Source organism: Equus quagga, chromosome 8 (genome assembly GCF_021613505.1).
Source record: "Equus quagga isolate Etosha38 chromosome 8, UCLA_HA_Equagga_1.0, whole genome shotgun sequence".
NCBI lineage: Eukaryota > Metazoa > Chordata > Mammalia > Perissodactyla > Equidae > Equus > Equus quagga.
This window is the reverse complement of record NC_060274.1, coordinates 127,710,186-127,738,002: the sequence shown is the minus strand read 5'-3', so window position 1 is coordinate 127,738,002 and position 27,817 is coordinate 127,710,186. Positions and strand designations below refer to the sequence as shown.

At 42.3% G+C, this 27,817-nt stretch overlaps 1 protein-coding gene across 3 annotated transcripts in view; it reads right to left on the bottom strand.

Moving 5' to 3' along the window:
* ACTR3B (actin related protein 3B) overlaps positions 1 to 24,393 on the bottom strand; it is an 80,931-nt gene extending 56,538 nt beyond the window's left edge. For 2 of the 3 annotated variants that reach the window (XM_046669959.1, XM_046669960.1), the window contains exons 1-2: positions 24,247 to 24,393; positions 5,731 to 5,786 (exon numbers count right to left, since the gene is read on the bottom strand). In XM_046669959.1, coding sequence (XP_046525915.1) covers positions 5,731 to 5,786; positions 24,247 to 24,290 — 100 coding nt within the window. In that variant the 5' untranslated portion in view covers positions 24,291 to 24,393. The remainder of the gene's footprint in view (positions 1 to 5,730; positions 5,787 to 24,246) is intronic. The other variant, XM_046669961.1, reaches the window with a different exon arrangement.
* Positions 24,394 to 27,817: the final 3,424 nt, after the last annotated feature.

Sequence of the window (27,817 nt, the reverse complement as noted above, 5' to 3'; positions counted from 1 at the left end):
TCTTTGAATTATGTTAAGTGAAATAAGCCAGCGAGAGAAGGACAATCTGTGTATGACTCCACTCATATGAGGAATTTAAAATTATGGACTAAGAGCAGTTTAGTGGATACCAGGGGAAAGGTGGGGTGGGGGATGGGCACAAAGGGTGAAGTGGTGCACCTACAACACGACTGACAAACGTTAATGTACAACTGAAATTTCACAAGATTGTAACCTATCAATAACTCAATAAAAAAAAAAACTCTTAGTAAACTAGGAACAGAAGAGCACTGTGTTAACCTGAAAAAAGCATTTCCACAAAAACCTAGAGCAATCACTAGAGAAACAGTAACACCATTCTCTTTAAAGTCAGAGAGATAAGCACCTGCTCCCTCCAGTTCTAGTCACTGCAGTAGAAGTTCCAGCCAGTGCAAAAAGACCAAGAAAAAGTTATGAAGAACCGGGATTGGAAGAGACAAAATAACCATTATTTGCAGTTAATACAATAGTCTCCATAGAAAACTTAAGAGAATCTGCAGACTATTACAACAAAACTGAGAGGTCAGCAAGTTTGTTGGATTCAAAAACAACTTTAAAAACTCACTAGCATTCCCACATGCTAGCAACTATTAATTAGAAAATGTAATTTAAAAAAATTCACAAGAGCATCAAAAACATAAAGGTACCTAAAAACAAATCTAGCAAAAGGAGTGTGTGAGCTTTTTGAAGAATATTACAAAACACCACTAAAACGTAAGAGACATGAATAAACAATAAAACACATTATCGTATTCATGGAAAGGAAAACAATTCATGAAGACGTCAAATTTTTCCCAAATTCATCTATAAATTGAATGTGTCTTTAATCAAAACCCCATTATAATTTTTCATGGACCTTAAACTGATTCTAAAACTTACAATAAAGAGTAAGGGCCTAGGAGTGGCCAAGGTTGTTCTGAGAAGGAAAGAGGAGGGAGGAGGTATCGGCCATCCCAGATCTCGAGCCACATGCTAACATAGAGCAGGCCCCCCTCATCCAAGGCTCCACCTTCTGCAATGTCAGTTACCTGCAGTCAACCGGGTGCAAAAACATTAAACGGAAATTTTCAGAAATAAACAATCAGTTTTAAATTTCGTGGCATTCTGAGTGGCAGGATGAAATCTCATTCCATGCCTTGCTGTCCCACCCTGGACATGAATCACCCCTTGTCCAGCGTATCCACACTGTATATGCTACATGCCCATTAGTCACTTAGCATCCTTCTTGGTTATTAGATCAACTGTCAAGGTATCACAGTGCTTGTGTTCAAGTAACCCTAATTTTACTTAATAATGGCCCCAAAGTGCCACTAATCCTCTACTGTGCCTAATTTATAAAGTAAACTTTATCACAGGTGTGTATATATGGGAAAAAACAGTATACGTAGATTTCGGAACTATCTGTGGTCTCAGGACCTCCTGGGGGTTTTGGAACATATCCTCTGCAGATAAGGTGGGACTACTGCAATAGTACTTAAGATAGTGCAAATCTGGAACAGAGATAGACAAACACATGAATGAAACAAAATTAAAACACCACAAATATTCCCAACCATATACAGTACCTCAATATGATTGAAGAGGCATGTCAAATTGGAATGCACTCTTCAATAAATGGTGCTGGGACAACTGGCCTTCCATTTGGAAAACAAAATTAACTATCTCTCTCACAATACATTCAAAAACACTTCAAATTTTCTTAGAAGAAAACACAAAGTTTTTATGACTTTGGAGTAGAAATGCATTTTTTAAAATAGGAATATATTACAAAATTTTGACTATATCAAAATTTTAAGTTTCTAGATTTAAAGAAATCACTTAAAAAAGATGTCAGAATAGAAGATATTTGCCACGAATTAGTATTCAGAGTACACAAGTTCTTATAACTCCATAAAAAAGACAAAAGATGTGTTAGAAAAATGTGCAAAGACATGAACAGGCAATGAAAGGTACTCCATCTTCCCAGTAATCAGAGAAATGCAAATTTCTAAAATGAGACCTCATTTTACATTCATTAGACTGACAGAAACTGAAGTCTAACAACATCCATTTGTCAAGGAGGTGCGGAAACAGATGCTCCCATCCACTGCAACAGGCACTCAAGTCAGTGCAGGCACCGGGAAGAGCAACCTGGCAACACCCGATACAGCTGAAGGGGTGCACACCTGAAAGACGAAACGACCCCATTTCTCATTATTTTCTCTTTAGAAACTAGCACACGTGGACAAGGAGATAGTTACTGCACTATCTGGGTAATGGAGAAAACTGGAAAATGCCCAGGTGAAAAAAAATTGTTGCAGATTCACATATTAGAATTCTGATCCAGATCTGTATCAACACTGATGAGTCTGAAAATCACACTACTGAGGGTTTTTTAAAACAACAATGCAGAAAACTATTTGCAGTATGGTATCACTTTGGAAGTGTTTAAACTCACAAAACAATGCCACGTATCATGACTGTGGGCTCGTATCTGGAAGGTAAGGATACAACACGGACTGGACAGAGGAGACACCGACCAGGGCAGGGAGACAAGCGACAGAGAAGCAGGACGGGAGATGGAGACGGGGCTGACACCCATGCCGATGGACACGTGTGTTTACCCTTTACAAGATGGAATCATGTCAACACTGGTTCATTCTGGATAAGGGGTACGTGGGTCTTTGTTACATTATCTTTTGCTTTTGTTTTTTGGCCAGAACAAAAATTTTAAAGAATTCTGTTTAATAAAAAAAACACAAATGCCTCTGGGTTCAACCTCCATGTCCAGCCTAGACCCTTGTGCAGAGCCCTCAGCCTTTCACCCGGTTGCACACCGGACCTTTTCTCCTGAACTCTTCAAACGCTCAACGTCTAAAGTGTCCCTCCTTTCTCCTGACCCCTCCCTGCCCCCCACATCCTCTTTCTGTGGACACACACACACTCCTCTGCCTGAAACTTCTCAACGACTCCTAATGTTCTCCAACAACTTTAAAAAAAAAAAAAAGGAAGGGAAAAACTTTCTCAAAACAATCAAGCGAATTCTGCACAGAAGCTCAAGAAATCAGGTGGAAGCAGAGCTGCCCTGGTGGGGCGGCACGGGGCTCAGCGCCTCTCTGGTCTGGGGACCAGGCCCCCAAGGGAGCCTCAGAAACAACAGGAAAATTCCTGCTATGCAAAATGAAATTAAAATTCCTTAAGAGGACAGTTCCAAGGCCTTTGTCATCTGGCCCTTCCGCAGGTTTCCAACCACATCCCCTGCCGCTCTCTACTGGGAGCCGTGAGTCCGGTACCGTCAGAGTGTGGCAATTCTTCACATGCCCCGGGTGCACCTCGCCTCCACGCCCACGGGAGTCAAAAAGCCTTGTTCCTGGGGCTGGCCCCGTGGCCGTGGCTGAGTGGTTAAGTTCACGCGCTCCGCTGCAGGCTGCCCAGTGTTTCGTTGGTTCGCATCCTGGGCGCGGACATGGCACTGCTCATCAAGCCACACTGAGGCAGCGTCCCACATGCCACAACTAGAAGGACCCACAACGAAGAATATACAAGTATGTACCGGGGGCTTTGTGGAGAAAAAGGTAAAAAATAAAATCTTTAAAAAAGAAAAAAAAGTCTTGTTCCAGCACTTGCCAGACATCCACACATCCACAAAAGCACCACCTTTTCTCCTTGGATGCCACTTTAGCACATACGTCTTGATCGTCACACTGCGAACAGAGCCTTCATAACCAGAAAAACGGTTCAGCTCTCAGCACGAGGACAAGCAGTGGACAACTGCCCAAGGTCACCAGGGCCCCCTACCTGCCAACACCCCCGCTTCTGTCCAAACGTCTTCTAACCCTGCCTCCTGGGGCTTCTCTATCTCTTGTAACAAATTCAGCCAACAACATAACTGTTCTTTTACTCCCACCTCTTTGACATTTTCATTATCTTCCCAGCTTCTGCCACCGCTGAAGTTCTGACAGCGCCAATCTGAGAGCTGCCGTGCCTCCTGACACTGAACGAAACCCTGCTAATAACTGACTTCGGTTCCCCTCTATTAATGATGACAGGGTAAATGGGGCAGCCAGCTGACGCTGCTGACAGTTTTACACGGCAAAGCACTAAGGCAAAAGGTGCAAGGTCAGCCTTTCAGAGTTGTGGGCCCTAACAAGGTTAAAATCTCATCTGCTTTGAAAAGTCAGAAAGTCCAACTTATCGATTCATTGTGGAATGATCAAGTTCTGTGACATTCGCAATAATAAAACTCACAAATGACTGATCTCTCCTACAGAACGCCAACTGTTTCGGACTGAATTGTGTCCCCTCAAAATTCACATACTGAAGCCCTACCCCCAGTGTGACTGCATGTGGAGATAAGGCCTATCGGGAAGTAATAAAGGTTAAATGAGGTGACGAGGGTGGGGCCTCAATGCAACAGAACTAATGTCTTTACAGGAAGAGGGAGAGACACCAGAGAGCTCTCTCTCGGCCCTGTAGAGAGAAAAGGCCACATGAAGACACAGTGAGAAGGCACCAGTTGCAAGCCAAGGAGAGAGGCCTCACCAGAAACCAATCCTGATGGCACATTCGTCTTGGACTTGGAGCCTCCATTCTGTGGTAAAATAAATTTCTGTTGTTGAAGACATCCAGTCTGCGGCAGCCCTAGCAACTAACGTACCCAGCCACGAATTTAAAATGCAGCAGACCATCATGCCTGCTGTGGAGGATCAAAGCATTCAGATCTAGAAAATCAAATTCAGGATCAGCTATCCGGCAAGAAAGGACTGGAATGAGGTGAATTAAATGCTCTCAAGGAATCTGGAGTACACTTTCTGGTGATCTGAACACCCATAGTCACCAAATAAGGCTTCGGTCTTCCCGTGAATAAATACCTGCTAAGCTCCCTCCCTCCGGCTCTCCTCAGTTGTCCAGGTTCCACACTGGTCACAAGAGCCTGTCATTACAATGTCACCAGCCCTGTAACAGCTTACAGATTCTAAGAGCATGATTTATCTTACCAGAGGTACATTTAGGAGGCAGGGTTTCACTTGACTCTTGATTACACTACTGTTCGGTAAACTGTCTCCAAATAGTGACCCAGAATGTAAATAGTTTCAGAGAAGCATTCTACCCTAGAAAAAACTGACCTGACCTTGGAGACTCCTGTGGGAAATAAGGAGTGGGTAGGGTGCACTCCTGCCAATGTGAGGACATTTCTTCTTTTAAGGTTATCATTCTCTACTGACTAAAATTTAAACAAAAACAGAACACTTCTGAACATAATAAAACAGTCATCAGCCCTCTCAATTAAAAAAAAAAAGTCCTTCAAGAGAGTAAACAGTCAGGACAATGGACGGTCAGTCCACAAAGCGGCTAACTTAAAAAACTGAGCGTACTTAAAATTACAAATCAACCTTAAAGAACCAGACACACTCCTTCAAAGCAGCTCAGACACTGATGACGGACGGACAGGCCCCTGCTCACCACCCGAGCTCACACTCCAGTGTCAGTGACAGACGGCTGTGTCAGGAGAAAATCCAAGGATTACAAAGGTGGGGTTTTTAGTAACAGCAACAGTCTACTGCAATATTCAAGAACGAGGTGTCAAAATAAATAACCCGCCCCGGTAACCAGAACAATCTTCTAAAAGGAGACGGCAAGTAAATTAATAGACCTTGAAAAACAGAATGAGAATGCTTAGAACAGTTCCGAGAAACACCATCCCTGAGAAACCCGCGGGGCAGCTTTACTTACATGAAGGAATAATGAACTGGGGCTCAGTGTTGCCTGCGTAGCCAAGCTTGGTGTACCTAAAAGCACAAAGTCATCAACACAGGTTTAGACAATAATACTCGCCTCTGTATCCCACTCATGTCATTTATTATAAGCTCTCCAAGTTCTCAAACATCAAGCCTCATAATAGTCCCTTGAAATTTTTAAAAAAAGAGAAAACACTTGTTGACTAAGAATAAACACTAATTTCAAATAAGCAAGCAGTTACTAAAACTTAAAATACTATGCTTGGTTCTTTTGGAAAAATTCTTGCACATATATATTAATACATAAATGACATTCGTGTATCCCTAATAACTTTAAAAGTGCTTTTATACTCTCATAATCTGTACAAAAATGCTGTGAAGAAAGTAAATACTATCTCTATTTTGCAGAAGAAAAAAATGAGGCCCCCGAGAAGTTCATTAAGCTGCCCGAAGCCAGCCAGCCAGTGAACAGGAAAAGAACCCAAATCTAAATATGCAGGCTCTAATTCCAGGGCTGGCGCTCAGAGAAGTGCACTTACTTCTGAAACTTCATGAACTTTTGGGGGGGTTAGGAAATGATTATATAATTTTCTTAAAATGTCATGGCATATGTCTAGAAACAGCTACTGCCACCTCCTGAGAATATCTGACAGGAGCATCTCTTTATCATCTCATTTCAGAACGAGCCCATTTTCTGTCAAGACAGTCTGTATGATGAATTCCAAAAGTCTTAACTAAAACAAATGCCAAAATACTAGTATCTGTTCCAAAAGCATCTGCTAATCTCCTAAATATATAAAAAAGGGGGGGAGGGACCACCACTCAGAACCATCTGCTGGAGACTAAAAACTGAAAAGACCCGTGGGCCCTTCCTCCCTCCCAGGCCCACCGCACCGGCCGAGCAGCAGGCATGCTCGCCAGCCTTCTCCAGCAATGCCTCAGCGGATAAAAACACTTCCTGGCGGTGTTGAAAGTAACTTATTAATTCACTCTATTTTACAAATTATGTCAAGATGCTTGATACTACATGTTTTGATGTGGTAATACATTCCAAATTCTAATAAATTAATTTTATGATATTTAAATATAGCTTACCATATGCTAATTTTACTATTTTTGAACACAGAGTGAACGTAAGGTCTGAAGAGACAAAAAGAACAAATCAGCTCCACTTAAATCATGCCTTACTGCTGTGTCTCTAAGGCTCTGAAGTCTTTGTGCCACAAGACCCTGGGGAAGGCCAGGCCCTGAGACCCATTGGGCCCTATAAGGAGTTTCTACAAGGCAAGACCCATCTGAGAGCCCCCCTAAGCCCCACAAGCTACCAGAGTACACAAACCAAGTAGACCCACGAGTTCCCACTCCAGGGCTCTCCAGACTCACCAGGAGGTTTCAGAGCCAACCCAGGGCACCGGAGCTTGACAGGAGGGCAACACAGACCAGACTTTAAAAATTCTGCATCATCCCCAATTCAACCATCATTCTGGCAGTATATTCCAGACAATAAATATAAATAAACTGAATTACTGACCCAAAGCTAAAGAAGCCTACAAAATGTAATGAGCAGGCCAGAAGTCACTAAAAACCCCAGATCTAAGTCTGGGTTTTTAACAGGCCACATTACCCACTCACCAAAAGAAGTATGCACCTTGCACTTAAATAAATCCACCTTCCCAGGGTGTTAGATTATGAGTTGCATGACGACCAGAATAGGGTCCTTTTTCTTGATTATATCTCCACTCCCGGCACTGCACCTGGCACGTGGCAGACACTCCATACGTATCTGCTGAATGAGTTGTTACCAAATGTAAGGACAGGTCATCACCGTCAAAGTGCTGGGGAAAGGACCAGCTTTGAAAGGGGGACACTGAAAGTCAGAAAACCAATTTGATGGAACCAGAAAAGACCAAAGACATTGTCTAATACAATCTCTCACTTACACATGAGAAAATATTTATTTTGTGTAATACAGTTAAAAAAAAAAAAACCTGAAACAAATACAGAAAAATGTTAACATTTATTAAAATTAGGTGCTAAGTATCACTCATGTCTGTTATATAACTTTTTGCATTTCTGAAAGGCAAACGAGTGTATTGCATTGTTAAGACCATGCACTCTGGCACCAAACTGCCTGGCTTAGCATCCCAGCTCTGTTATTTTGCCAGGTGTATAACTTTGGGCAAGTTACTTTACCCATCTCTATCTTAGTTTTTCCATCTGTAAAATGGAGATAATAATACAACCTACCTCCTAGGGGTTAGTGAGTAATATCTATAATATATAAGTAAATATATAGAGAAAAAACTAGAAGAGTGCTATCTATATGTTTTCATTATTTTTTTACTATTATTTCTTGTGCTTGAAATATTTCAAAATTTAAAATTTTGAAAAGTTAAAAAAAAAATAAAACAGTATGCTCTGTGTCCCAAGTCATATTGTTCAGTCTTTCTGTCATACACCACTCCATACACCACAGACACACTGATTTCTGAAGCGGTGGAAATAAAATGCACAAATGGTGGCCCTAGTAAATACCAGACATCCTTCAACAACCACGTCTCATCTCCATCTCAAAGTTTCGGACCCTGATGTCATGAGCAAAGGCCCACAGCAGCACACGGTCACACTGCAGAAGTGGACGGGGGCGTGTTCAGCCCCACAGCTCTAAAATTCAACTGAATGCTGAGGATGCCGCTACCACCCGCCACTCTGCACCAGCTGCTGGGGCGTTCAGATGCTGAAGCCGCAGTGACCCCTGAGACAGCACAGCCCTCAAAGGAGGCCTTCTGTCAGAGTCACTCGGGGACCGTAGCACCAGTAACAGTAAGCAAACAATGATTTTCATGACTGAGGCAAACTAACGCTGGGATATATTAATATTCTTATGTATTAACAACCTACTGTGAGATCTTTCCTTACTCTCCCAGCAAAACTGAAACTATTAAAAACACTGGCAAAGGGGCCAGCCTGGTGGCGTAGTGGTTAAGTTCGCATGCTCTGCTTCAGCGGCCCAGTTCAGGGGTTTGGATCCTGTGAGGAGCCCTACACACTGCTCATCAAGCCATGCTGTGGTGGTGCCCCACATACAAAATAGAGGACAACTGGCACAGACGTTAGCTCAGCAACAATCTTCCTCAAGCAAAAAGAGGAAGACTGGCAACAGATGTTAGCTCAGGGCCAATCTTCCTCACCAAAAGAACAAAAAAAAAGCCACTAGCAAAAGCACAAACTATTCAGATCACCTAATGGTGATTTACTATCTTTAAATTTTCCTGTGCCATTCCTTAAACAGCATCAAATACAGCTGAGGTTTTGTTACTTTGAGTGACCACAATGTAATCAATGTCTAACAAGATTTTTTAAAAAGAGACATTCAAATTTAAAATTTTAATAAATCTTCATCAATACAGGCTCCTATCAAACTTAGTTGAGAGCCTATTAAATAAAAACTGTCAATGAGACCTAACAAGTGCTCATCCTAAACTGTCTCCTCGGCAGACGGTCCAGTGTGAGTCTGGCGTGCCTCGTTAGAGATGGCCTTACAACAGCTCAACGACATGAAGAGCAGAGCCAAAACAAAATCAACAAGTAAAACACAACTTGTAAATGTGGAAAGCCGTTCAAAACGCCATTTATAAAAACAAAGAAGCATTCTTTATTTCCACCAGTTTACTAGCTAGAAACAATGTAGCAGGCATACTGGGAGGATACCCAGGATACTGAGGGGGGCGGGGGGGGGGGCATGGCCCCAAGCCTCGAAGTATTCCTCAAACGTTCACCTATTAGAAACATGATTTCAAATGGAGTTTTTCATTGTAGCATGACCTACTTTATCTGGCAGGCATGTTTAAGATTAGGCTTTGAGAAAGAACGCAACAAGCCTGGCTGATCAGATCCCCCAGGAAGCTTCTCAACAGATTCCCAGGGCCTGAGCCTGAATCACTAAGGGGAATCTGGGCATCCGTATCTTTAACACTCCCTGCCTGTCCCCACATGGTTCTGACGGTCGACCACCGCACTCAGGAATCGCTGACTGCACTCCACCACATGCGACCACTTTAAAAGTTCTATAGAATCCAAGCTCCCCACCCTCACGTCCATGTTCTAACCACATCACCTACCACCACCACGTTACCAAATAAAATGTACCGACAATACTGAAGTTTAATACTAGTCAGAAGTTCAGAAAAAAGTACTCAAATGTACCACTATAGTCTTATTATTTAGAACACTGTGTATTTGGGTCACCTATGAAACAAATGGAAATGCTTAGCAAAAAAAAAAAAAAAAAAAACTAGGCTCTATAGAGTAGTGAAAAACACCCAGGCGCAAAACAAAAACATTCAATCCTTAGGAAGAGATGATCATGGGGAAAAAAATCTCTCAAACCAAAAGATAGAGAAAAACTAGAAGGATCCCTATTAGTCAGAATTAAGCCAAGGAGACCCACTATCATTACTCCCATTTAACACTGTTTTAGAAAAACCAGACAATACAAATCACAAAGAACTAAATAAAAGGAATAATACTGGGAAGGAGGAGACAAAAATTTATTTGTAAATGATCATTTCACACCTGGAACATCTAAGGAAATTAAGCGAAAAACTAAAAGCAACAGGGAATTCAGTAAGATGGCCAGTTACTAAACAAAGACACAAAAATCAACAACTTTCCTACCTAACAATAACAAGTAAGAATATATACTGGATAAAAAGAACCCATTCACAATGGCAACAACACAGAACAATATTACCCTTAAGAATAAACTATATGATATGTGTGAAGAAAGCTCCACATAGGAGTCAAATAAACTGAGACATACCTTACTTTTACATAGGAAGAGTCAATATGTTAAAAGAAACATCAAATTTCACTAAATCTATCTATAAATGTAATGCAAAACCATTCAAAACCTGGGCCAATACTGAAGAAGGTGGTAGTAAACGGGTGTTAGTAAAAGGTTGAAGAGTCATTATAAAGGAAAGTATCACATTATCAAAATATTAAGTGCACATACCCATAGTCCAAATAGTTTAAGTGCATATGGCCTCTGCCCCAATAGCACATTTCTAGGAATTTACCCACAGAAGCATTTTACATGTATGCTAAGATATGCACAACAGATGTTGGCTACAGCACAGAACAGCAAAACAACAACAAAAAACTGGCAACCTTCAAATGCCATCAATAGAGGATATATTAAATAAATTATATTATAGCCATTCAATAAAATGCTATACAACCATCAAAAATGAAGCCAATTTATAGTTACTGCCATAAATAGCTTATAATATAGCTTGAAAGTAGTTGCAAAGTGGTATATATTTACGGTCTGAGGGAGTTCAAAATGCAGCACTACCCACGTGACTCCAGGCAAGTAAATTAATCGCTCCATACTTCACTCTCTGCATCCATGAAAGGTGAATAATAATGATCCCTATCTCGATGTTAGACATTACCACTTCTGGACAATATTTCCTAATTCAAAAAGCAAAGGGGGGGGCTGGCCCCGTGGCAGAGTGGTTAAGTTCGCGCGCTCCGCTGCAGGAGGCCCAGTGTTTCGTTGGTTCGAATCCTGGGCGCGGACATGGCACCGCTCATCAAACCATGCTGAGGCAGCATCCCACATACCACAACTAGAAGGACCCACAACGAAGAATATACAACTATGTATTGGGGGACTTTGGGGAGAAAAGGAAAAAAATAAAATCTTAAAAAAAAAAAAAGCAAAGGGATCTCATTATTCAATAATTTTATTTACTTTACTACTTACTGAATGTTATCTGATGTATACTAGAGATCTGTATTTCTTGCATGAACTGTTCTAGAGTTTTGTTTGTTTGTTTGGTTGGGTTTTTTTGAGGAAGATTAGCCCTGAGCTAACATCTGCTGCCAATCCTCTTTTTGCTGAGGAAGCCTGGCTCTGAGCTAACATCTGTGCCCATCTTCCTCTACTTTATATGTGGGACACCTGCCACAGCATGGCTTGACAAGCAATGCCATGTCCGCACCCGAGATCCGAACCAACGAACCCTGGGCCGCCAAAGCAGAACACACGAATTAACTGCTGCGCCACCAGACCGGCCCCTTTACTAGAGTTTTAATATCTTATCAATTTGTATGCACTTTCACATACTGAGGATATTAATGTTTGCTCATATGTGTCATTAATTTTTCCCACTTTGTGGTTTACCTTCAATTATACATTTTCTGAAAGATAAGTTTTAAACAGTTTAGGCGATAAATCTACCAATTATTTTCCTGAATAATTTCCTTCATCGTTTCTAAATTGAAGTCCCTCGTTATACCAAAATTTCGAATTGTTTCTCTTCCAGCTCTATGTATATCTTTCACTCAGAGCTCTATCAACCACATTTTCCCAAACATGTGTACATAAGGAATCAAGACCAACTTTTACATTAAAAGCCCTTGTTTGTTTGTTTGAATACTATCTTCCAAAAGGACAGGCAGCATGGTGGAGGCAGGCTTTGTTCTCAAAAATACATAAACTATACTTACAGCCTGCCAGCCACATTCTCGAACTCAACGCCCCCTTCCAGGCAACCCCTGACCTGAGACCTTTTCTCATATAGAAATCAGGACAGACAGAAGATATGGAAACAGAATCAACAGCTGATAAAGCAATACCAATGGTTTACAACTATTTTCCTTTTAAACCAATATGTTCTCATAATTCAAACCTCAAAACACTATAAAAAGGGAGTCAAGAAGTCTCACGCGCTCTCCTACGCCCGGCCACCCCATTTCTGCCTTCCACCCACCTCCTTTTCTTGTGGATCCTTCCCATTTCACTTCCTGTAAATACAATATATCCTTATTTGCCTCAAACATTCTCAACAGTCCTTCTACAAAGCTTCTTTAATTCTTCGTGCTAAATGCCACTATCTTGCAACAGCAGCAGACATAGACTTTTCGGTTCTGCAGTCAGGAGAATTAATCTGACTACTGTCAACTAAACATATCTATATACAGTTGAAATTCCTCCTACAACCATGTGTTTAGAGCAGAAGGTGACAATGTAAGCTCAATTAATTTATGTTTGAAAGTGGAAATGTCACATCTTAGAACAACAGTGTTTCCAAACTGTATCCTGCACGGAGAGCCTTTCGATTGAGACCCCTTAGGAGGTCCAGTCTCAAACCCCAAACTGCAACCAGAATAGCTCTATTCCATCCCAAGACTTTCTCAGTTAAAAAAAAATGTGACAACTGCCTTAGAATAAGATTTTGACACAACTAAAATTGTTCCCAGATCCCAATGATAGACTTCTAAATTATACACACTCCCTACACTGCACACTGTAAATTAATGCATGATCAAGTTCTTCAAATGTTCCTTGGGTTTTCATATAGAGAAGGGCAGTCTCTGTTTATAGGACACAGAGTTCACTGTATAAGTTCAAATTTATTAATTATTTTATCAGTACCCTTTTTTTGGTCTATTTCATCTGTAAATTTTACATTACCTAATATACTTGTCCACTTCTCCTTCTATAAGCAGCATTTTTTGCTCTATGTTGTTTGGTAAATATAAGATTACGAGGTATGGCCTCTTTGTGGATTTTGAGCATTATCAAGTGAACTGAGACTTCCAGGTTAAAATGGTGGATTAAACATACAATCTAATTTCACTCTGTCCCAAGGCCCCATTAAAACTGCAAAATGATTTTTTTTTTAAGATATATTAAACCACAGCAATAGAGAGAAAAGAAGATGAAGCAATAGCAAATTTTTGCCCCTGGATAGTTGAGGTTCGGTGGTAACTGACTTTGGAGATGTAAGAAAACCAGCAGAGGCAAAAGCTGACAGCCAGCCCCACACACACCCGGGATCTTTAAAGGCTCCGGAATTGGCAGTTGCACTGCACCTGTGGAACTGGGATTAAAGGGCCGAGAAGCAAGGGTGGAGGGCCCAAGCCATGGAGCCTCGGGGAGATTCCCCTCCCCTGCCCCACACCGATAGGGTACCGCTCCTCCCTGACCCCAGCATTCTCCAGAAGTCAGTTCTCTGCAGAGTGTAAAGCAAAGTGTCTTTGGACTCGAAGTCTACAGTACCATTCTGAAAACAAAGGGATTACCTCACCAAACACACAACAAAAGCTGACAACTAAGACACCCTCTCGCAGGCCCCTCTCTCCCCCACTCAGCTCTCAGAACACCAGCACCAGACCCGCCGCTCCAAGCAGATCAGAGGTATATTCGCAGGGGCACTGGCCAGTTCCTGAGGAAACACCTAAAGACCCTAAGACCAGGAGAGTCCCCTGCAAACAGCCCACCTGTAACACCCTTTGTGAAGCTCAAAATCAAGAAGGCAAACCCACACATTCAGGGAGTCCAACAAGCTTTTCAATTTCCTGACTTTTAACCATGAGCAGGCAGCCAGAGATTACCAACATCTGAGGAAGGCCTCTACCAGGGAACACAGGGAGGAAAACACACACATCAAAGTCACCCTGGAGGAGACAGGAGCCACGTGGGGAAACCCACCAATGCCAACACACACACACACACACACAAACACCACTAGCATCCATGCCAATGAGAAGATATTATGTCCAAGAAACAAGAACAAGATGCTATAAAAAAAGAACATTTAGGGAACAAAAAGAACTCTGAATTAAAAATTCAGAGCAAGGATGAAAAACACTGAAGAGAAAGGCTAGAAGATAAAGTGAGGAAATATCCTAGAAGTAAAGAAAAAAGAAAGAATGAGAGAAAATAAGGCAGAAAAGACAAGAAAATCAGAGAAACAGCCCAAGAATTCAACACATGAATCCAAGAGTTCCAGAAAGACAACACAAAGATACACAGAGGAGAGGAAAAAGTAATTCCAAAGGATTGCCCCAAATTCAAAGACACTAGTTTTCAGATGGAAGGAGCTTACAAAATGCCCAGCAAAATGGAGGAAAATGGACCCACTTCAAGGCACACTGTTGTGAAATATCAGAAATCAGCAACCAAAAAAACCCTACAAGCTTCTGGAAAGGGGTGGGGGAGTCAGTCATTCACACAGGCTTCAGACTTCTCAGCAGCAAAATCAGAGGCAAGAGGACAAAGAATCAGTGTCTTAAAATTCTGAAGGAAAATTATTTCCAACCCTGAATACTACACCCAACGATCAACCAAGCGAGGGAGTAGAAAAAAAACATTTTCAGACAAACAAGAAATAAAACAATTTACCTCCCTCCCACATAGCAGTTCTCAGAAAGTTACCAGAGGATGCCCTCTACCAAAACAAAGGCTAAAACCAGGGAAGAAGAAGACATGAACTAAAGAGGAGAGGTGTTCGTGAACCCCCAGAATGATGGTGGAGGAGACCCCAGGATGACAGAGGTGCCCCAGACAGGACGTGAGACTCAGGGAACAGACATGTCAAAGACAGCCACCAAGATGCCTTGTACCACTGAGTCACCTTTTTCACCCAACAAAGCTGCTTACTGGGGGACCACCAGCACAAGGGAGGAAAGCAGGCAACAGAGACTCAGGCCAGGAGACAGGCACAGAAAATACCCAGAAGAATGCAAGGGAAGTCCCAGTTGTGTGGCAGGGCTGGAATGCCACCAGCCAGACAGAAGGACAGATGTCTGCAAAAGTGATGACTCCGAAAACAAACTCTGACAGAGTCTTGAATGTGACTAACCTTGTAGAAACTTGTACTGAGAGGTCGGCTACTCGAAAACATGGAAAATAATTAGCAATGGACACAGAAAACAAAACGCACAAATAGGGTATTCGTTAACTTCAGTAAAAACAAAATTTAAGAGAAAAAATCATTATGGTGCACTTCAATGAGTAAGGAAGTGCATTTGCATAAGCATAATAATGTAAACATTGATCGCAGATTTCACTGGGAAATGTAAAACTACATCTCTACTGGGAGAACGGGGAGGGAGACACAGGGGGGAAGGTAGTGAAGAGAATTAAATCCTCAGCTAACAGTAAATCAACACATAATGCAAAAAACTGATAATCAAAGACACATTATTTGCATATTACTTAGAAATATGGAAATCTATAAATGCCAGAAGACAAATAATTAAAAGGTAAAAGTAGTTATTTCTGGGGAAGGACAGAAAAAAGTAGGGAGAACAGTCCCGTGTATTTTCACAAAAGCCTTTGAACAGTATTTGACTTTTTTAAGTAGTGTGCATATTACTTTGATAAAATAAACAAATTTTAAGTGAATCAAAAGATAAATAAATGAGCCACTTGCTTCATTTAAAGTTTTTTGCATTGCATGTAAACAATACTCCTTTGTTTCAGTTTGCATTTGTTTGGCATATTTTTGACCATCCTTTGACTTTCTGACAAAGTAGAATTCACACTAAAAACCACTGAAAAGAGGACACTTCACAATGCTAAAGCAACAACTCAGTGAAGATACAAGTTTTAGCATGGGGGCACTCAGTGAGAGAGCAGTAACTTTCATAAAGCAGAATTACAAGAGACGCAAGGAGAAATAAACAAGAAACGCACTAATGACAGGAGGCCCTAAGACACCATTCTCACTCCCAGAGAGATAAGTGGACAAAAGACAAACGGGAGACCTAAACAACATCATTACTAAGATAGCTCATGTGGATATATGTTGAACTTTGAACACACTAACAGAGAACATACCTCTTTTCAAGTACATACACGACATTCACAAAATTGACCATATCTTAGACTCAGTGAAGTCCAAAGAATAGAAATTAACTGCAAACAGCACTCTGACCACGATGTAATAAACCGAGAAATTAAAAACAAAATTTGGGGGGCCGGCCTAGTGGTGCAGCAGTTAAGTGCAGACGTTCCACTTCGGCAGCCTGGGGTTCGCCAGTTCAGATACCGGGGGCGGACATGGCACTGCTTGTCAAGCCATGGTGTGGCAGGCATCCCACTTATAAAGCAGAGGAAGATGGGCATGGATGTTAGCTCAGGGCCAGTCTTCCTCAGTGAAAAGAGGAGGATTGGCAGCAGTTAGCTCAGGGCTAATCTTCCTTAAAAAAACACACACACAAAATTTTTTTTAAAAGGCCCTTCCATCTGAAAATTTTAAAACATGCTGGTACAGAAACATTGAGTTAAGGGGGGCTGGCCCTGCAGCTGAGTGGTTAAGTTTGCAGGTTCTGCTTCAGCGGCCCAGGGTTTCACCAGTTCGAATTCTGGGCGCAGACATGGCACCACTCATCAGGCCATGCTGAGGTGGCGTCCCACATGCCACAACTGGAAGGACCCACAATTAAAAAAAATATACAAGTATGTACTGGGGGGATTTGGGAAGAAAAAGCAGGGAAATAAAAAAAGATTGGCAACAGTTGTTACCTCAGGTGCTAATCTTTAAAAGAAAAAAAGAAAAGAAATATTGAGTTAAGGGAAAAATTCAAAACAGAAATACAAAAATTTCTTGAAAATAATAATGCAAAAATATACCCAAATCTAACAGATCCATAAAGGTAAAGGTGCAACAGCAAAAATTTTTCAGTATTAAATACCTTTTCAATATAAAGGAAAAATAAAAGTGAATTTAACATCCTACTCAAAAACAAAACAAAGGAGGGACAGCCCAGTGGTGGAGCGGTTAAATTCACGTGCTCTGCTTCGGAGGCCCAGGGTTCACCAGTTCAGATCCTGGGCGTGGACCTAGCACCACTCATCAAGCCACGCTGTGGCAGCATCCCACATAGAAGAACCAGAAGGACTTACAACTAGGATGTACCACTATGTGCTGGGGTTTTAGGGAGGAAAAAAAAAAGAGGAAGACTGTCAACGGATGTTAGCTCAGGGTCAATCTTCCCCACCAAAAAAATACCTAAAAAAAAAAAATAAATAAAATATTAACAGAATCTACCTACACATCAAAAAATAATGCATCATGACCAAGTGGGGACTATTCCAGAATGCAAGAGTGGCTCAATATTAGGAAATTCATTAATCTAATTCATCATATTTAACTGGTTAAGGAAGAAAACCACATTCCATTTAAGATAAAGGTATCTAATATCCAACACTCGTTCATGTTATAAACACTCCAAAAAACAGAAACTGGTGGGTACTTTCCTAACATGCTATATATACACATATGCACATGTATGCATATGTTTGTATATTTGTGTGTATGCATGCATGTATGCAACACACACACAGCCGCCTGAAAGCCAGCATCTTACTTATTTTGGAAATACCAGAAGCTACCCGACTAAAGCAAGGAACAAAAGAATAATGCCCACTAACTCCACTCCTATTTAACATTATTTTGGAGGTAACAGCCACCGCAGTGAGTCCACAAAAAAGCAGTTAGAGTCCCTAGAAATGGAAAGGAAGAGGTAAACAATTTCTACTTGCCAATGACAAGATTTTGTTTCTGGAAAACCCTAAAAGTCAAGAGAAAAATTCATACAAACAAAGAGCATTTTGTAAAGTAGCAGGTTATAAAATCAACATAAAAAAACTAATAGTCAATGTATTCACGAAAAACAGAAAATATAATGAAAAAGAAGACACCATTTATGATAGCAAAAAAGAAAACCACATACCTAGGTGTAAACTTCAGAAATCTACCTGAGGCAAACACAATACTCCTTCAGAAGTCTACCTGAGGTAAACACAATATTCCTAAAGACACAAAATAGACTTGAACTAATGGAAAAATACCATGGTCTTAGATGGGAAGACTCAGCATCATAAAGATGACAGTCCTCATTAAACTACTTATAAATTTAATACAATCCAAATAAAAATGCCATCAGGTGTTTCCCTCTGGAACAAGAGAAGCTGATTATAAAGTTCATTTGGAGGAACAAGAAGCAAGAACAGATGGGGAAACCCTAAAAAAAGAATGGGATGGGCAGGGGAGGCCAGCCCCATGAGATATTAAATCATTGTAAAGCCTCAGTAATTAAAACTCTGTGGTGGTGTATGAACAGACAGATTAATGCAACTCTAAACAAAATCCAGAAATAAACAGAATTGCATGGACAAATCTGTGCATGATAAAGGCAGCATCTCCGAGCACTGGGGGTTTTTTCATAAATGATGTTGAGATAAACAGGATAGCTAAAAGGAAAAAAGACAGAATTGGCTCCAACTGGGTCCATTCCTCATACGATACCCCAGGAAAAGTTCCAAATGGAGATCTAAACGAAAAAATGAAACCATTTTTACAAACCACCATACAATCTGGGAATGGGGGTGGGGACTTTAACTATGACTCAAAATCCAGAAACAATGAGGGAAAAATAAACAAATCTTTAAAAATTGCTTTAAAAAAAAAAAATCTTTGCATGGCAAAAAACAAATGATACATAGGGAAAATATATTTGCAACTTATATCATAAAGGGTTAATACCCCTATGTGCAGAAAAGAGTGAACAAGCCTAAGACTGCCATCCTTAGAAAGGCCTACCTGCAAGCTTGGCCTCTGGCTGGCTTCTGGGAACTTAGATTTCGGGAGGGTTCCTGCTGTTCCCTAAATGGTAAGAGTGGTTCACTCTGCCTAAGCCATGCAAACAATACCATTTATGCTGAACACCTGCTTCCTCTCTGGGACTCTGGAATTTTGGTATACGCTAGGCAGAGGGTGCCATGACCAGCCCATTAAAAATACTGGGCAATGAGTCTCTAAAGAGCTTTCCCAGCTGTGCTGTCACAACCGGATGCTGAGCAAGCATTCTGTGTGACTCCACTGGGAGAGGATTCGAAGCTTGCTCCCGGTTTCCTCCAGACTCTGCCTCATGTGCCTTTCCCTTGGCTGTTTTTGCTTTGTACCTTTTTGCAATAGTTCCGTGATTGTTCCTAGCAAATCACTGAACCTGGAAGTGGTCTGTGGGACCCTAAACACATCCTAATATATGAAGAGCTTCTAAAAATAAAAAACAACAAACAAACACATAGCACTGGAGATTGGATTCATGGTTACCATAGGGGAAGAGGGGAGGGCAAAAGGGGTGATTAGGCTCGCATGTGAGGGGATGGAGTGCAATTAGTTTTTGGGTGGTGAACACAATGTAATCTACACAGAATTCAAAATATATTATGATGTACATCCGAAAGCTATATAATGTTATAATCCAATGTTACTGAAATTTAAAAAATAAATAAAAATAAAAGAACAGAAAACCAAAACCCACAGAAAAATGGGCTAGAGAAATGACAAGACAGAAAAAAGAAATGCAAATACCTTTTAAGCATACAAAAAGATGCTCATCTTCCCACATAATAATATAAGAAATTCAAATTAAAACTAAACTAAGATATCATTTCTTACTCTCTAGATTAGTAAAAATCTTTTTTTAAAAAAGGCAATATACTCTGTTGGTAAGTCTGTAAGAAGACATCACTTCCATACATTGCTGGTGAAGATACATACTACTAATGGGGATTTGAGACTGTCCAGCAAAAGCATATATGCGTTTACTTTTTGACCCAGAAATCCCACTTCTGGAAATCTATTCCAAAGACACTGCAGCAAAAAATACAAAAAGATGTATGCATGGCACAGGCTATCACTGCAGTCTTTCGATAAAAGCAAAATGCTCAAAAAATGATGGAGACATGTCTAAAGAACACCAGAAACATCTAGAACGAGCTTCTGTTGTGCAAATCTGGAACAATTTAAGCATCAACACAAATAATGGCAGTAGATAATCACCCATTGATTAGAGTAAGAATGACGTACTAGATTATAACCCTTGGGATAAAATAATAACCCATATCTCAGATGACAGAGGCTATAGAAAAGTGCATCCTTATGGTAAAATATTAATAAATACAGGTAACGCTGGAGTTTTTAAAAAAAATCACAATTTTGCAACCATCACTGTAATAATCAATTAGGGCAAAAATCACCAACAGATACTAAAGCTAATGGGGGAAAGTTTAAGAAAGAACAGAGTATATACACAATCTCAAAGTCTCTCTCCACAAATGACATCAATTACAAAGAGGACAGTAACCACATGGTGGAGGAATCTGGTGGACGCCGCCCCATCCAGATCATCACCAAGAATGAGGCAAATCACTATGCTAAGCCTTCTGAGAAGATGAATAAGCTCTAGGGATCTAATGGATGGCATAGAGATTTTACTTAAAATACTGTGTTATATACTTGAAAGTTCCTAAGAGAGTAGATCTTAAACGTTCTCACCACAAAAAACGGTAATTATGGGATGTGCTGGAGGTGTTAGCTAATGCTATGGCAATAGTCATTTTGAGATACAGAAATGTACCAAATTACTGTGTTTGTACACCTTAAACTTACACAATGTCGCCTGTCAATTACCTCTCAACAAAGCTGAGGGTCGGGGGAAGCCTTCCAATGGGAGGCACAAAGAAGGATCAACCTGACTTCTGTGGTTTTCCTGACAAAAATGCATACGCTGTATCTATTACGGAGAAACACCAGCAAGCCTAAATTGAGGGGCATTATCCCTAACAACTGGCTGCCAAAAATGTCAATGTCTTGAAAGACAGAAAAAGCTAAGGAAGTGGTCCAGTTCAATCAGACTTAAAAGACGTGAGGACAACCAAACACAGGTATGGTGGCAGATGAGGGAGGGAGGTGAGAGTCCTTAAGATACAAAAGGGACTGTTCGTGTGAATCCAAACTGCATATTAGATAACACCATTGTAGAAATGTTAAATTTCTGATTTTGATGATTGGTCTGTGATTATAAAAGAAAACGTCCTTGTTCTCAGAAAGTATACATTGAAGTATTTTGGTATAAAACAGCACAATGTAACTTACTCTCAAACAGTTTACAAAAATAATAGGTACAGACAGAAAGAGAATGAGAAAGCAAAGGTTGATAGCTGGTGAAACTGGATGAAGAATATATGGTTGTCTTTTCAGTACGCTCCTTGCAGCTTTTCAGTAGTTAAAAAATACAAAAGTTCTCATCTAAAAAGGTTGGTTAAGAGAAGTGAGACTATGGACTGGCCCGGTGGCACAGCAGTTAAGTGTGCACATTCCACTTCGGCAGCCCGGGGTTCACCGGTTCGGATCCCGGGTGCGGAACTGGCACCACTTGGCACGCCATGCTGTGGTAAGCGTCCCACATATAAAGTAGAGGAAGATGGGCACGATGTTAGCTCAGGGCCAGTTTTCCTCAGCAAAAAGAGGGGCATTGGCAGCAGATGTTAGCTCAGGGCTAATGTTCCTCAAAAAAAAAAAGAGAAGTGAGACTAGTATTTGTGGAATATTCCCTGAAAACTATGCAACCTAGCAATTCCTCTAAATAAACGAAGCTTTATCTTTGGATCAAGCAGATCCCTCTGTCTGTATTATCCCAGCCCCCAGCACACCTGTGCTCACTGAGTTGGTCTCAGGGTTTATTAGAGGATGCTAAACCACCAGGATGAAATCTGCTATTTTAGTGCATTTTCTACTAAATCATTAATGTCCATTATGTATAATTCAACATGAATTTTTCTTTTAAAAATTAGAAAAAGCGTTTTTCCCTGAGAAACAGCTATTTCTCTTCCTCCCAGATGACGGGAATTAGATAACTGACAACGACTCTCAGAATTTTGTCAGACAGAAAGACTAGGGCCAATGAGAGGTCCCACTACAGCAACCACTGGCCTACAGTCGAGGGTGACTCCCCAGGCCCATTCTTGCCCTTGGTCCTGGTTATTTTTACCTGCATTTTACCTCTTTTTATCCTTTTTTGAGGTAAAAGTCAACCCAAAAACCATTTAGCTCTCTGGGAAACATAAGAACTACTAATATGCCTAAATAAACTTAGGCTCTTCTCGCCTGCTCCTTCTGGCTATACACTGAACACTGGGACTCAGGTTAACCAGAGTCCTCTCCAGGACAGACTATGTCCAGGAAAAACCCTCTGGAAGATTCCCTGCCAGCATTTCTAAGTCCAAGGCCTATGACAGCCTGAAGACAATAACATGACTTTGGGCCAAAAAAACAACGATATACTGATGTTATATCTCCAAGTGAGCAGTTACATTTATCACTCACCTCAAAAGGTCAAAACTGAGCACCACATTTTAGATATTTATAGCAAGAATGATGAGTAACGCCCCCGGCTTACTAATATTAAAGGGATGACAAACTCTGTGGGCATTATCTTACTGCTAGTACCAAGAAATGCTTTTATATTTCAATCATTTTACAAGACCAAAAACACAGAAACAGAAATCTCACATGCAAATGTGGAAATGAAAAACACTTTTAGCCGGTGCCTTCACTCTCGGCACAAGCAGACCTCAGGCGGGCATGGGGTGAACACAGATTGTCAGGGGAGGGGATGCATAAGAGAGCCAGCCATTGGGAGTTGTTCATATCAATACTGATTTTGGCTTGTGTTCTGGGTGGCAAAGCAACTTCCAAAATAAAAAGCCACAAAACTTCTGCTACAATATGTATTTCAAAAAGAAGAATTAGCACAAACCAAGAGGCAGTTTTTTCCAGCCTGTAACCACTACTAGTGGCTTCAGCAGCAAAAGAAAAGAACCATCAGGAGGAGACGGAGTGGAGCAAACTAAAGACACCCCCACAAGGTTGTCAAGGAAACCAAACCAAGTCCATTTTTCTATGGAAAAGAATCGAGGCTAAGGTGAACATGCTATGGAATGTTCTGAAGCAAAAATGATTAAAATCCCGTCTTGAAAAATCTTTACGAGGCTAAATTTACTTACAGGCTGTTTTATTAAGTACTTCACCTGTAATGGGAGCAGGTAAGCCTGAATTTCCAAACTACCAGCTAGACGGATTGAGTAAGCACCTTCCTAAAACCAGCTAAGTTTGGGCCACTCAAAGTACAGAGAATTTCCCTATGGTGTCATGCATATCTTAGCAACATCAAAATGCAATCACACCCAAAAAGTAAAGGGGGGAAAAACTACACCACAAATAGGCTTCCCCAAATTTAGACTGTTTTTCAAAATGGAGTCTTTTTAGCATCGTTTTTTAAGTGCAAAGGCCAGTCTACGCAAATTAAAGCAAGCGCTTAGCCTGAGTGAGCCATTCATACTGGAAGTGAGCAGACTGGACTGCAAAAAGATGTCAAGTGGGGAGACGGATGTAAAAGCCTCCACAAGTGGTCAAGAAACATCAGCAGGGGGAAACGACATGCACGGGGGGCCCGGAACGAGGGCCAGTTTTAAGAATGTTGGAAGGAAGGCAAGGGCACCGTTGGGTGGGTAAAAGGAAGACATGTCAGAGGGTCTGCAGAAACCCGCCTGAAAGCTGGCATCCCGGGGGGGCTGCGGGATCGGGGGAGCCCGGCCGAGGGCAGAGGTCGGGGGCGAGGCGAGCCGGCGGGCTCCCCCGCCTCATTCCCTCCCTGTCCAGGGGAGCGACCTCCGCGCGTGACCCCGGCGGGCGCGCGGGACAGGGCCGGGGGCGGGGCGGCCGCCTCCACCTGCACAGGTGGTCGCCGGGCGCGGCGCGGGTCGGCCTCCAGGTGAGAGGGCGCGCCGCGGGGCAGGTGCTCGGCGCCGGGGCCGGAGCGGGGCCGCGGCGGGAGCGGGGCGGGCGCCAGCGGCTCTTACCCGGTGCCGCAGTCCACCACGCAGGGAGGCAGGGAGCCCGCCATGCTCGGCACCCGCGCCGCTCGGCCACGCGGGCGGCCCGAGAGGCCCCGCCGCCGTCCGCTCGCCGCGCTCGCCCCGCGCCGCCCGCTCCCGGGAGCCTTCGCAGACCGCCGCCGGGAGCCCGGATGCTCGGCTGCCGCCCACGTGATGCCGCTCCCGCCGGCCAATCACCGCGCGGGGACGCCCCCGCGCCCGCCATCTTTAGTGCTGGCGGCGACGCCTTCTCGCCCGTAGGTCCCACCTTGCTGTCGGAGCGACTGGGGGTTATTTTTAATTGACTTACAGTGAACTTGACCCGGTTTCCGAGACCGGCTCCTTCTCATCCGTTAAGTCTCCGGCCAAGTGTCACCTTCTCAGGGAAGTTGTCCCTGTTCACCCTACCTCCTCTCCAGTCCCCCCACCCCCCGCACCTTACCGTCTGTTCAACAATCTATACTTTCATTCGCAACATTTGGAGCAAATTTTTAATATATATATTTATTTGTAGTCTCTCCGACCGGACTATAGGCGCCTCTAGAATGGGGCTCGTGTCTGTCTTACCGGTTACTGACTAGTACTGCACAGTGTTTGGTGCATACATGGGAAGAACCCACATGTTTGTCCAATAAATGAATAAACACCATAAAGGAAAAAAAATTACTGTTAGAATTTTTATAACTAGCAGAACACTGCAAAATTTCCTCTATAGGAGAAAAATCTGCAAAACAAATGCATGGCCAGCCGTAAAGAATCAATGACCTTAGATTGAGTTAACACCACACCAAGATTATTCTGGGAAAATGTTTTCAAGTATCAAAGATGGGATGATCGTCCAAAAGTTCTTACCAACACTAGGGACCAAAGTAGGCAAGCACCTGCCTACTATGTTGTATAGATACTGAAAGTCCCACTTGCTTCCTGCCCCCTGCCCTATCATAAGTTCTTGACATTAGTTTTTAGGAGATTTTTGGATACGAAATTCCATGTAGTTTAAGTGGTATGTAAAGCATTGTGTTTTCCCCGAGGAGAAGTAATAGATTAGTTTATCACTCTCGGTAACCCATTATTGTTAGTTTTATGTTTTTGGTTTTTGTGGGTTTTTTCACCTATAGCATCGAGCATGGCCCAGACCTAGAAAATTTTCAAAGGAACTGGAGAGAGAAGTAGAAGATGAGAGGAAAATGAAAGGTCAGGAGTGTGGACAAAATCCCATTTGGGACCCTGGGGCCAGGGGCAAAGACTCATTTGCCTACTTTGTGTTTCCCCCAGGCCCAGCCCAGTTCCCACTTTTTCATGGCCATAGTCAGAATGTAGCAGATGAACTCTCGATTGCTGAAGATCAGCACTGCCATGCTTCTTATTTTCCTTCACTTGATGCTTATTTATCAAGTGCCTACGATGAGGCAGGCCTGGTATTAGACTGGGCCTGAAACAGTAAACAGGACACTCACAGTCTCTGCCACCAAGACTGTAGAGTCTAGTGAGAGACAAAGACAGTAAATAGACCCGGTGGTCCAGGGTGGTAATGCTTGGATGGGGCAGTCCAGGGAGCCCAGAAAGCCATGAAGGGGGCACCTAACCCTGACGTAGGAGTCAGTGAAGTCTTCTCAAGGCATTGGTCTCTAAGCTGAAACCCAGAGCGTAGGTAGAGAGTAGTTAGATGGAGGAGAATGTAGAGTGGGAGAGTGTCTCCAGGATGGGAAACATGTACAAAGGCCAGGGGGACATCAACACTCACATGTGGCCCAATCCACTTCACCAAGGAAGAAGCCCTTATGGGAATTTGGGACTGGCCAGTAATAAAGGAGTATCTCCTCTGTGGGGAGTATCCTGTCTACATAGGACTTACTGGGAATGGTGGCCATGGTCAGAAGCTGGTAGGAAGTAAAAGATTTCCTGACTTCAGTATTTTCCTCTAGACACTGCTAACCCTTTATGTATCAGTTGAGATGTTGTTTGCAGGTAACAGAAAACCTCACTAGAAATGGCACAAGGAATGAGCAAATTTTAGTATTTTATATGATAGGAAATCCGGAAACTCCAAGATAATTCACCCACTCTATGACGTCATCGTGGGCCTGGACATTCTGTTCTTCCAGGCTCTGCGTGTTGGCCTTTGTCCTGAGGCTTGTCCCCCTGCACAATGGCTACAGCTGCTCCATACTCCAAGACTGTAGTGGACAGATGGGGAGATGCCCCATCTTGATTCCTTTCTAAGAGGGAGAGGGAGGCACCCTTTCCCAGAAGTCCCCAGCTGCTTCCCTCCTTGTTTTATTAACCGGCTCTGTTAGTTTCTGTGGCTGCTGTGACAAAGTACCACAAACTGAGCAGCTTAAAACAACAGACATTTATTATCTCACAGTTCTGGAGGGTAGAAGGCCAAAGTCAAGGTGTTGGCAGGGCCGTGCCCTCTCTGAAGCCTCCAGGGAGAATCTGTTCCATGCCTGTCTCTGAACTCCTGGTGTTGCCAGAAATCCTTGGCGTGCCCTGGCTTATAGATGTGACACTGCAGTCTCTGCCTCTGCTGTCACATGGTGTTCTCCCTGAGTGTGTCTGCATTTCACATCGAGTTCTCTTCTTCTTATAAGGACCCAGTCATGTTGGATCAAGGCCCACCCTAATGACCTCATCTTAACCTGATTACATTTGCAAAGGCCTTGTTACCAAATAAGGTCACTTTCACAGGTACCAGGGGTTAGAACTTCAACATTTTTTTTAGGGGACGCAGTTCAACTCAGCATCAGCCTATGCCAAAAGCAGCCCTTGGTAAGGGGAGCTGGTGTACAGCGAGTGGCTTAGACTATTAAAGATGACTCGCATGGGCTGGAGAAGGGCCTCATGTCGTCTGGGGCATATGGCTGCCAATTCTTGGCTGGAATTTAGGTTTGCTCAGCAAGAAGGGGAATGATGACAAATAGTTTCTGCCTCAGTGGTAATTTTCCTGATTAAATCATATATTCTCACTCATTCTATGCCCTTTCACTCCACTAGCCTCTGCTTGGAATTGTCACTTAAACCACTCATCCTTACTGACTCAGCCGGAGCTTTGCCACCTCTGTGAAGCTTTCCCTTAACTTCGTAGAAAAGTGACCGCTCTGCACGCCCAGAAAGCCTCAGGCACCCTTCCACCTCTGCTCTTATTTGATAGCATCAGAATGGTTACCCTTCTATAACCCCCGCACACCAGGACCTCCCTGAGGGTAGAACTGTGTCTTTTACATGTTTATATCTCCAGTTCATCAGACGCTACCTGGCATCTCGTAGCCACTCAATGAAAGGCTATTGGATAAATAAATCATCAGGCAGTTTTTCAACCTCTTGATTACACAAAACATTTGCTTTTATTTGTTTTTTGGTTATCATGAAGCAAATAACATGAATGTTATGTATAATTTCTGTGTTAATGTTTCTATCCTTTTTCTATACATTCTCAACCTGTTCTTCTGTTATTCTTCTGAGATCATAAACTCCTATAGATCAAAGATGGATTGCTTCGCTTTTGACAGTGCCTAGGGCAAAACCCCCATGGGAGAATAAACCTCCCGTTCTG